The 12,704-nt window shown below is 32.1% G+C and overlaps 1 protein-coding gene across 1 annotated transcript; it reads right to left on the reverse strand.

Moving 5' to 3' along the window:
- Positions 1–76: 76 nt before the first annotated feature.
- LOC148277496 (organic solute transporter subunit alpha-like) lies at positions 77–11,488 on the reverse strand. Its single transcript, XM_088232813.1, has 7 exons — positions 11,038–11,488; positions 8,323–8,474; positions 6,201–6,349; positions 3,698–3,784; positions 3,516–3,612; positions 1,400–1,655; positions 77–327 (listed from the first exon to the last, which is right to left on the reverse strand). The coding sequence occupies exons 1-7, from the start codon at positions 11,150–11,152 to the stop codon at positions 191–193; spliced, it is 993 nt and encodes a 330-aa protein (XP_088088939.1). The 5' UTR covers positions 11,153–11,488; the 3' UTR covers positions 77–190.
- Positions 11,489–12,704: the final 1,216 nt, after the last annotated feature.

Raw genomic sequence — 12,704 nt, forward strand, 5'->3', positions numbered from 1 at the left:
AATAAGTGGAAAATGTCAAACCACAAATTTAAAAATGTTTTTGATATTCAAAATAATTAACAAAACAATCCAAATGTCACACAGTTGCACATATGTTTTATTTACACCATTTACAAAATATTCGAGATCCAATAAACTCCTTAAATTAAATGATAATTAATGACAAGGTGGAAATGCTAAGGGATGAATCTTAAATCGGTGGAACTGGACTGTCTTCTTGAATCTCAATTTGCCAAACATTAGTCCGCGGGAGTGGCCTTTTATACAAACTCCTTGCCCAAAATCCAAGGATTATCATCTCCAAGAGCAGTATGCAGTTGTACATCACTAAAATACATAATACAATTTATTAGAAAAATCTTGTAGTTTTTTATACTTACTAGATATTAGATCGCGTGAAATAATTACTTATCAGCAGAAGTAAATTGTGTTATCGTCTTGTAAAATAAAAACTTTTAGTGAAATTCAACGCTGTCAAACAAACAGACAAGAGTTTTAAACGAATTTTTATCATCGGATATTTATTTTGCCAACTTATGCCTCATGCAGCATGACACAAGTTTATTTTTTTTAATTTACAGTTTTCATTTTATGTGGTCTTAAAATATTTAGTAACAGCAGTGACAGGGTGAAAGTGCACAATCATAAATTATCTACCTCATGGTCAACGCATTTGCCTACCATGCGAATCCCGGGCAAAGTTGACATGAAATATTTATTTACAAATCCTTTTTAGACTAGAATACTGTTTTTCAACCTGTGGGTCGCGACCCCCTGGGGAGTCTCTGGCCCAAGCAAGGCAAAAGTAAGCAATGAAAAACTGGCACCCTGAGGGAAAGAGGGTGTCGCCAGCTGTTTTTCTACTCATGAAGGAAACGCATGTTAAAAAAGGTAGAAAAACACTGCACTAGAATATCACTGCTCCTGGACTGGCACCTGAAGCGTAAGACTGAACAACTTTCCTTCATGTTACAATAATGATTGGGATACGCTGCGGTTGGTGAAAAAAAATATGAATTTTTTTCATCATTTTTGCATTAAAGATTCATTAAGATTTTTTTAAATCTTAACAACTCCCTAGGGGGTTAAATATAGTCCATGACAACAAAATTTTGGACAAACTCAAAATTGCTGTCACTTTATTTAGTTTAGATATAATTTATCAATTATGATATTTTGTGAACCCAACATGTATTGTGTTTTCGTATTTTTAAATAAACAAGCTTATTGAAATTTCACAAAATTTTATAAATCGTTATAGTAGAAAGAACTCTGTTTATCCAAACATTCCTGATTGGAATTCGCTGTATTATTTCAAAAACAATATTATCTGGCTCTCATTAACCCGCATAATTGGAGTTTTACTGTATTTCAAGTTTTTTTTTTTTTATATACTTACAGTTGCCAAAAACAACAGGTGTGAAGGGGGGGTAGCAAGGAAAAACATTCGTCTCAACCAGGACCTTCGCGAGAACCCCAAACATGCTGGAGGATATTGGAACCAACTTCAACGCTATAAACTTTCCCTTCAAGGAGTGACACGGGTGAAGAGAATCTTCGATGAGATTTATCAGCATAACCAAAGCCCAAACTGCTATCAATATTGAGACGATTATCATAGGCTGGATAAATGCGAAGTTCATTTGGTAAGTAACCTTTAAAATAAGAATTAGGTATTGTGATTTTCCTGGTTCGTGGATCAAAAGTAGGACACAAAATGTTGAACACTCTTCGAGTGGAACGGATGTTGATGTCTGTCGATAGTCCGGCAAAAATGAAATACTGGCACCTAATTTAAGACAGTATGAAACTGCCTGGCCAGGAAACGACAAGGCTGAACAACCGCCAGACAAGTATAGATCAACTCAAGCGCAGCCAATCCAGCGGATTTAGGGGGTATTTCACCATCTCCTTGTGAATCCTTATAACAAAATGTACACCCAATTTAAACGATATTTTCAACCAACCGGTTTCACCATTGAAATTATGCGAAATCCATCTTTCGACTAGTTAATCAAGACAAAAAGCCTTGACTGTAAAAATTTATGGATTTGTTGTCAAAAATCGCGCATCTTTCAAAATCCACATTCCCACGCCATACCTGACAACTCTGTCCTTTCCCAGTTATTACGTTTAATTTTGATAGTTTTCATAAGTTATAGATGTATCCTAGTATTTTATATGTCAGAGGTAACTTTTTATGGCGTTCGGTTAATGTATATACAGTATTACTTTCGTAGTTTGCTTTAGTTTTAAGAGTTTTTTTTTCTGTTTGAGTATTTTTTCTTTAGCTTTTCCAATGTTAAATGTAATAATAATCATATTTTTTTTCAAGTTTAGTTTATTTTAGTTAAGTATTCAATATGTATATGAAAGGAACAAATTTTACCGGGAGTGAATGTTTTAAATTGATTACTGACAATCGTTGACTGTCAAAACTCAAAATACAACTCAGAGAGGTTACGAAATCGTGTGGAGATCATTTTTTCTCATACAAGCTCTAATCGAGTTCAATTGGATTTTGTAGATAGGATACCAACCTAATTTAAAATAAAATCTTGGATGTTCACCTAATTATCTCGATTATAAACGGTTTTCAACGCTATAGAGCAGATCTGTCATAACCCAGACGCCTTTTTTAAATGTGCTTTGAACAGAAGAAATACCTCTAGTTATACGACGATTTAAATGAGATTTAGATAATTTTTTCGCGATAATCAGAGATTGCCAAATCGATTTTCAAACTTAAATGCGATTTAGCAGGGCATACCTATAAGATAATCAGGATTTGCAAGGAGATGGAAAATATATACACACGCATAACAATAAACAGTCCCCCCATGGCAGCATTATTTTTTACTATTTGGTGTAAGACCGATTTTACAAGTAGCTATTTGTGATTTTTAATGATTTGTTTTCTGACATTGCCCAAATGCAACTAGCAAAACAGGAAGTGCAATTTTTGATAACCTTATTAAATGCATTTATTTTATTTTACATTTACGGCTCTAAGTCCTTTTACAAAATTGAAACTACATACTTAACTCTATATACATCAAATAAAAATAAATAATCAGTGTGGTAAAAAGAACAATAATTGTCGGAAAAAATATGTAAAAAATAATAAATAATTAATAAAAAGTATGCATTAAAAAAAGACATTAATTAATTATTTAAATGAAAAATAAATTTAAGCAAACAAATAATCATGTTTGTATGTACATATATCATCTATGCAATAATTATAAATACAGGTTTCCGCCGAACAATTAATGCGATCTGATTTTTTTTTTCAAAAAGTCGCAAACAAGCCGATCATTTCCGCTCTGGAATAATCTTAAAGGTTCGCCGATTACACTAAAACGCGTTTGTAAAACATATTTAATACAAACATTTTAAGAATCTAAAAAAAAAATAGCTTGCGAAATTACGTACAAACTCTAAATTCCAATATTCCGTGTATTTTTTTTTTATCAAACCTCGTACTGAGCTTATAAAAATAAATTAGTAATTACCTGATTTTCGGCCCAAACCACAAGTATTATTAGATACGAAATCCCTTGCACTACTGGCAATTGTAGGATTAATAATCTCAGTAGTCTAAGGCTTGTTCTGAAAAATAACGAGGATTTAAAAGGCATATTACTAAAGTAATAAAAAGTTCTAACGTATTCTCAAAATTTTTGTTATGACTCACTTATTCACAACTACCCTTGGGAATATACAACAGGGCCAACAGCAGCACGGAAGTGATTTAGGGTTGATTGTTTTAGATTTGATAATTCTGAAAAAATGGGTTTTATTTGAGTAAATGGAATATTAAAAAAAAAAATAATACCGAAATTTGTTGCAACAGAGGGAAAACATTTTCGAGAAGGGAATATAGAAGTCTATGCATTTACTGGGCTTATGACCTGTCATTGGCTGGTTTAAGTGCTCACTTTACACACTGTAACATTCAGTTCAGCCTGATGAATAATAAAGGTTTCAGCTCTTTAACGTCACAAAAGTCAACAGATGGAAGAGTTGAGGAAATGTGGATGTTTAAACATAGGCAGAATGGTGACTGTTACACATTGTGTAAAGTGGCTACTTAAACTAGCCAATGACGGGTTATACGCTCTGTTAAGGCCTAGACTTCCATATTCCCTTCTCAAAAATGTTTTCCCTCTGGTGCAACGAATTTTGATCTGGACAACTCCGTAGGAAGGAATTCCAACATGTCTACAAACATTTGGACGTACTCAAAACATTGCTGAAAAGAATAATACTTTATTCCTGAGAATCAGTAGGGAGGTGCAAAACGATGCTTTTCATAATACATGTATTTGTGTAAGTAGAAGCCTAATCTTATAAGTGTAACGCAAATGTCTTTCAGAGGTAGTCTTCTGAACGCATAAACGCGCGTAGAAAACGCATTTTAATGCGTATTTACGTACTAAATACACGCTAACATATCGATCTCTTTGCGCGCAATTCCATTCAGAATACCAGCCTAGGGGGTCTTCGCAAATTCAATCACATTTATTTTACTGACGAGTTTACCCATGGTTTTGATTTTTTGCATTTGATATTGTGTATTTTATCCAAAACCAACTGGTGTAGATGGATATTCAGTAAGCTCTAAGTAAGAGTGCCTTTGTTCGCCTCGTGGTGTAATTTTCAGAGCGTTTTCCTACCATGCGAGAGGTCTCGGGTTCGATTCCCGACATGGTTGCCTTGAAATATTTATTCAAAAATGTGTTTTTATACTAAAATACTTCATTGCCCCTGGACTGGCACCTGAAGCGTAAGACTGATTATCTTACCTTCAAGACACAAACATTATCAAGATAATATGTCATTGCTAAACCAATGCAATGCCCTATTCACCATTAGGTGCGGAAAGGTAATAATAAATGAAAAATAATGACAAGTGCCTTATCAACCCAAGAAACGACGGACGAGCATTGCCGCTTTTGTGTTTACATTTTAAAATTGCTTGTTTAAGAAACTTAAACGCTTTTCCTGAAAAACGTCCATAATAAAAATGTTAAAAAATTCTTAGAAAAATAACTCATCGAACTGTCTGTACTTTTTTTTCTGTGTACAATGAAAGCATCTACCTTTTTCCCGAAACTATTCATAAAAACTTGTGTCTTTCTTCAGTTTCGCATATCACTATCAATTTTTCAAAAACTAATTAAGCGAAAATTTAATATTTCTTTACAATCAATCCGCGAAAATACAAAACAAAGAAACTTTAAAAGCTTTAATTGTACCCCTCACTGCAGTATTGTCAATTTGTGATCAATCAAATACACGTGGTCAGCACAATCACCTCTTTCTAATTTCCCAGTATGACAGTGAAGGAATACAGTGTTAGTTCCAAATTGAGACCGCGGCCGCACGCTCCAGATCCCGCCTCAGAAAGGAAGACGAACGTAGTATTACAAACAAATCAAACAACGACGCAAAACCCAAATACATATAGGAAACATTAGAATAATTTGCCCCATACAATATGCACTCAAGCAACAGAAGAAAAACAATACGTATCTATACCAAATCACAGAGCAACATCAAATTATCAAGACACTACTGGCAAAATCCTAACACAGATCCTAACATGATCCCTATCGAACTCGGGCGAAATTACTTCTCATGATATTTTTTCTGTGTAAGATTCATCATTCTGTCTTTGTTCAAACATGCATGCTTCTTCCAGATGTTATTTTTTTTATTTATTAATTTAATTTTACAATAAGCCCAAGGGACATTTACTTAAATAATACAGGTAAGTACAAACATAGTTATAATATTCAAAATGAACAACACACTTTTTTTAAGAGATTGAGAAACCAAAAAAGCACACTGCTATGCAAAATCAAAAGTAAAACTTTGCGTAAATAATAAATATAAAATAAAAACAAAATATTTAAAAATCATATGAGACCGGTTGCGATTCCGTCATAGTGTCGAAGACTCCGAAACCCTGAATTATGTAGAAGACCATTTCTTAAAAGAAACTATAACCCAAACCCAAATATACCTTTTCCATGAAAAACCTTCTTACGGGTAAAATACAATACTTTAAGGATAAACATTTGAGCGTACTCAAATTGTTCATGCCTTCATTTTTATTGTCCTTACAGGATCTCTCTTTTGCTGCAGATTTGTTTCAAATTGAGATCGGTTAGGAAGTAGGAGAAAAATAGTACCTTATAAGTTCATTTTCTCCACCGCAGTAAGTCACGTAGAGACAAAACAGGTGATACATTCCACAGGAGAACATTCCTTGCCCAGTGAATTCTGTTAACAGGTAAGCCCTGGGAACTAAAATACCGCATAATGAGACCACAGCTACTACCTGCAATTAAATACTGATTTGTTTTTAAAACGCAAGAATGCGGGTTTGTTATACATAAACATTTTATTATTTATTCCCTGTGATGCAACTGCTACCTGAAATTTGATTTAAAATTTAGAGGGATCGCAGATTTTGATTTTTATGTGATTTTGAATTTATTTATTTAAAAAAAAAATATTACATAGTTTGACAGTAAATATACACAGCATAAAAAAACCCCGTTTATTTATTGAGTTAGCACGATTGTATGTACATATTTATTTATTAAAAAAGAAAACAACGGCCATTACAAAAAAATAATATTTACAAATAAACCAAAATTATAGGCCAATTATAGTTTTCTATACATTACTAAATACAATGACAAAAAAAAAGAAGAAAGGCGTTCATTGAAATAGCCACTCCACATCATCCCACGCGTAAAAAATAAATAAAATATTACAATAATAATGAAATAATAAAAATTAAAAAAGTTTTTTGTTTACTCGGGCTTAAAAATCCTATCGCCGGCGGATCCATACGAATTAATACGGAGCTATCAGTCCTCCCTTCTTTCTTCTTTCAAGCAGGAGAAAATAATTCCAATATTTAACGACAAACATATTTACATACACATATATCGTGGTAATTCTGCGAAAAATCATTAAGTCAAAATTTTGCCGTTTTAACTCAATAATGATGTATTGTTCAGCAAATGCTCTACAATCTACAAAAATGCACTTATATTTTCCGTGATAGGTCAATAGAATATAATATATCCATTCCAAGAAATTTACCAAAAAAATCTAAATGATTTTCAAAGTTGGTATGCGGGCATCCTTCTGTCAAGGATACTCATATTCCTGAAAGCAATTCGAAATCGGATGAAAAAACAATGAAAACTATTCCATAAAATTCATGTAAAACTGGGATTTTTTTAATAAAATTGTTATACCAAAATCATCGTTTCTTAATTCTTTGTTTTTATTGATTTATTACGATCCTAATATTAATACTTTGTAAAACAGTATTTATAATATAAAAACCAACAAAAAAAAAGGAAACAAAATATTTGATAAATAATTAAACACGTCACATAAATTAACTTCAGTGTGACTTGCATGTGAAATAGTACCTAACTATGCTATTATGTATCAGCGAAAATGCATGAAGTTACATATTATTTGGAAAAAAACATTATAAACGACTGTATATTATGTACTTTAATAGATCAATGCAGCATTTTTTCATAATTCTAATAAATACGTAATATACATACCTGCATATACATTTTTCCATGTTTTCGAAATGCGTGGTTGATTAAATTTCTCATGTCTGTCATATTATTAGTAAAAACATTGTTTAATCTAGGAGTGAAGAAGAGTGTGTCTCTGATCTTATATAGTTTTACAGAGAGGTACTTTGATTTTAAGGCTAAACTTTATGGTCCGATTTCTATTCATTTCAAATATTTCTTTTTTTTAAAATTTTTATTTTTATTAATAAATGTCATAAAAGGTACATGTTTTTAAAAATTCTATACATATCTACTTTTATACATCTAGTAAATATTATCACTGTAACTCTCCAAAAAAAGAGACTAACTCTTGTGCTTGGAGAGTGACTTACACTGTTGTAGTTGTTTATTTATAAGAGTGTATAAAATTTTAAATACGAGTACATGAGAAAAAAAACAGGATATTTTAAGAAAAATCATAAAACAATAATACATTCATACTAATTAAAATTTAATGAAGTTTTTACACGTGTTCAAAAAATTTCTTTAGATTTACTATAAATTTATTTATTGATATATTATTTTTAATAGTTTTCAGTGCATTACGAAGATTATTGTACATTCAAATAATAATTAAAAGAATTAACACGTTTAACAATGTACATCACTTTTCGCATTATGAGTTTTTGGTATATCATTCATGGAACCAAATTTTACAACACTCCCGTTTGAAATAAATAAATATATGTATTCTTACCGGGTATGCACTGACTATTACCGTAGTGGGTGTTTTAGATCTAGGTGAACTGTATTTCAACACATATCTTAATGTATCAACATATGTGAGAAGTGTAATGAATACTCCGACTATGCATACCACCATGATACAAATTACGTATATGTCAAGAGCTGAAACAAAATAAACAATTAACAAGACTACAAAAAACATCAAGGATTGCTGGGCACCAAATGCCGAATGCTCTTTGAGTGGATCGGAAAGTCTTTCGACGAACGGAAGCAGTCCGCCTTCTCCTGACAAGTTTTCTGTGGTTTCTCGATCTTTGGAGCGAATACGTAGAAGCTTCTAAAACCGGCCACAACCGAAACATAAAAAAAAAAAATCTAAGCAAGAACGCCCTTTATAATCCAGCGTACCCAATTCCATACCAGCCGACCAAAACATGTTGGCTGCCGCCCGGATGCCAGACGCACAACAAACGTCGGAGACAGTGATTTGATTTTTACGTAAGTTTCACTTTATTATTTTTCTGTTTTTTCTCCAGAAAATGATCAATCTTTAACTGAACATCAATATTAATCAAACTTTATGTTTTCATAATATTTTGAAGATAGATTCGAAGAGATTTTTTCTGAGAATATATTTTTATTTATTCATTCAAAATTACACAAGTTTAAATATAAATGAACTTATTAAGGCCTTTTAGGCTATGCTCGTGTCTAGCCATAATAATTAACTATAAAATACATAGTAAAATTAATTAGATTCACTTATAATGACATGTGATGCAATAGAATACCATTCTAGAAAAAAAAGGTATAAGTAATAAATAATCAAATTCCAAAGAATACAATGCAAAAAAGATAATCAGAAATAATTTTTAAAATATACATTATTCAAATTAAGAATCACACGTAATCAAATATACAAAATAATGCCATCATTAAAATCAACAAAATAATAGTAAAATATAGTAGTATAAAAAAAAACAAAATAAGAGTTTCATTGAAATCAACAGAAAAAGAATGTATATAAATAAAAACATAATTGAGATATGTTTTCTAAAAACTCACTCAATACTATAGTAAGAAATAGGAGTTATAAATAATATTCCCAATAATAGTACGTACTTAATTAAGTGATACAAAAATACATAATTCAAAAACATAAAAATATCAAGATATATAAAAAGCAAATAAAAGTCAATTTGTTTGCATTGATCTTGTTCTTAATATGGAATATCTGTGCAACCCACATATTATATAAGTTGAGTACTGTCTGAAATTACTAACGTTGCTTCTGATATATAATTTTATTAGAATTAAATTTATTTCTATTTTTCAGGTTGAATCCAGGTTCTAGACTCCATATAAAACAGAACTGACAGAAGGCTGGCAAAAGAGCGTCATTTTTTAAAAAGGCACAAAATGTCAAGGAGTGAATCAAGTGCAAAGCCTGTCGTCATTGGTGATTGGTGAGCGTCCGGGGGTCGATAATATTGATTTTATACGTAATTATTGTATGCAAAACTAAAAAATCTGAGTATCTCCCTTTTTTTTAAATACCTGTTTTCTTTTGTTTTGCTTTTTGGTTAAAATTATGACATATGTATCTTTTTTTAAATATTTCAATGACATTTTATGTTACATAACTATGTTCCCAACGATTTCAATGTGTAATGCTTGGTAAAAAAAAATATGGTCAGTATAATAATACAGTATTTTTTCTTATCTTTTCCATATTTGGTACGTCTCTTCTAAACTTTGTACATTATAAGAAAGATAAAAAATTATGCAACTTCCATGAAAAATAAACAAAAAAAATACATTGTAATACCATGTTAGAGGTCCCAGGGTCGATATTTGATCTGGTATTTGAAGGGTAAGTCTAATCTTCTGCCCTCATTCGCATCATCATCATCCTATCGGCACCAGATGGTGCAGAAGGCACGACCTTGGAACACCTAATTTAGTATAATATCTCAATCACATGAAGGTAAGGTGATAAGTCTAACGCTTCAGGCAATTGTCCAGGGACTGAAATATTGCAGATGAGGACCACCTTTAAACCCCATATTTTAGGTCGACTCTGGCAGAAGTCGAATTCAGAACCCGAGCATGATAGACAAATGCGCAAACCACTTCACTACGAGACAGACTTATCCCAGCTAGATTTCCTTTTTCACGATTTTTTCCTGAGAGCAGCCATCTTTTCTATTTATACAGTTCTATTTCACGCTTATAACTGTGTTCTTCATCCGCCTGAACACAGACAGAATCTGCATCAACGTGCAAAAACACTGTGCCGGTACTCCAATTGTAACGTATCCATTGATTACTATGGGAAGCGAACAGAGTTATCTTCAGGAGTTTTTAACGTTAAATCGAATTATCTGTATGAAAATCTGTACATTTATTTGTAATTTTGAATTATATTCCATGGTTAGATAAGATAAGATAATAAGATAAGTTTGTTAACTATCCATTGTTATCGGGGCCCTGCAGTGCGATTCCAAACGCTTTCTCTGCCCTCTAGAGAGCGTTTCGTATTGCACTACTGGACCTCATAACACACATAATAACGGCCATTCCAAAAAACGAACACATTTTTCTTTCATATACCAAAATTAAAAAAAGACAACACTGCAGTGGGTATATCTATGCAGTCCACTATGAAAAAACAAGAAGAAGCGGAAGGTTAAAGGTTAACAAAATATTAAACACTATTGCTTACCTGATGTGTACGTTCGAAAATCTGGCATATTTGTTTCCAGACATGACTGGTAAGTTGATATATTATTTGCAGAAGAAACACTATCGATAAGTTGATCATTCTTACTTCCCTCCATTATAAATATTAAACACAATTATTATTTTTGATACTAAATTATGTTTTCGACCGATTCACTCGTTCATATTGGTCATAAATTGACAATACAACAAGATACTGACGGTTGTTAGTATACAATTTTCTTTCCGTATACCTACGCTCGAAATCAACTTTCTCGACAAAAAATATCAACAGTCGTTTGACTTAATGTATAGCAGAAAAACTGATGTGTTCACAATTCCGAAACGTAAACGCACATTAGCTAAATACAAACAATAATAATATGACAAAATAAGTGCCATAAAATTGCCACATCCAACCGCGGCTCGCTGATAACTGAAGTACTTTATTTACAACTATTTAATATAAAGGTAGTTTAATATGCGTGATAATACCTATATGATGTATAAAATACATATGCTACCACATCAATACAATAATTATACAAGGTGTTATATATTATACGCAACCTTTTTATTTTTGAGATTTTGATCAGAATACGGAAAATAATGAATACATGTTAACTTTTTTTCCTTTTAATGTTGTTTTTGCTATACAAACTTACGAATATATTCAACAAAAATTTGGAGTGGTCATTCTATGAAATAATGTACTTCCGCAAATACATTGATATTTTGTAAACAAAATCATTTAAATGTGGATCATTGTAAAATACTGCCTCGTGTAACAAAATCATTTTAATTATTTAATACAAAAATATTGAACACCATATTATAGCTTACAAGATGCATTAGGTGTCTCATTTTTATCTAATTATAAACCTCAGTAAATTCCTTTATCAAATAGTAAACTTTGCTTACTTGCTTCTGCTGATAATATTGACCCATGATCGTCAAAACATCGTAACCGACAATTTGGCTCAAATAGTGTTTATTTATTGTAAGCGCCCTAAACAGCTAGACCCAACGACCCAATTTATTAGGAAGTTCAGTGATTTTTCTTTTATTTGATAATAGCCTATCAAACTTTGCCAAATCATTTTATGTATTATTTTCATTTATCGTATTATCAGCGCTATGATTTATTAAAGTTTTGTCATTATGAAATTACTTTGCGTGTGACGTCACAAGTTCTCTTTGGTGAGTTCTGCCGATTAAATTCTTCCCATTAACCGGAAATCGATCACAACACTCTATCATGGCTTGATTCGGATGAACTAGCGACGTCGTTCAAAGTAGATCGTTTTTTAAAAAAATATTTTTATCATTATTAGGGGGTAAGGGGAAGAGAGGGGTATCACCTTTGTTTCAGGATGACTGGACACTGGTCCTCATCTTACCTAGGGTAAAATGAGATAGCAAACTCTCTTGTGCTACCAAGACATGCGTGGTGAAGAGCCACATCCTACACGAGGTGCCCTTGTTCACGCTTAACATGACGGATCTAGACTGGGAAGTCGATAATCACCCCTGGTGGAGAGCAGCAGTAACCACCAGTACCGACTAGAAGCTGAAGATGAATGATATTGGGGCAAGGCTCTTTTCCGGACTACTATAGGCATGGTCAGAATGACCTTAATGGCTGTAGTACTACGATATAATATTCTGGTA

Source organism: Micrasema longulum, unplaced genomic scaffold (genome assembly GCF_059751315.1).
Source record: "Micrasema longulum isolate JH-2025_06_02 unplaced genomic scaffold, ASM5975131v1 h1tg001021l, whole genome shotgun sequence".
Classification (NCBI taxonomy): Eukaryota; Metazoa; Arthropoda; class Insecta; order Trichoptera; family Brachycentridae; genus Micrasema; species Micrasema longulum.

What these genes read in the sequence shown, in the direction of transcription:
- LOC148277496 (XM_088232813.1), bottom strand. Translation starts at nt 11,152, where the DNA reads ATGGAGGGAAGTAAGAATGATCAACTTATCGATAGTGTTTCTTCTGCA. An exon ending in TAATAGTCAGTGCATACCCG is followed by an intron (nt 6,350 to 8,322) that starts GTAAGAATACAT and finishes ATTTAATTGCAG; the next exon opens with GTAGTAGCTGTGGTCTCATT. An exon ending in TGGTTTGGGCCGAAAATCAG is followed by an intron (nt 1,656 to 3,515) that starts GTAATTACTAAT and finishes CTTATTTTAAAG; the next exon opens with GTTACTTACCAAATGAACTT.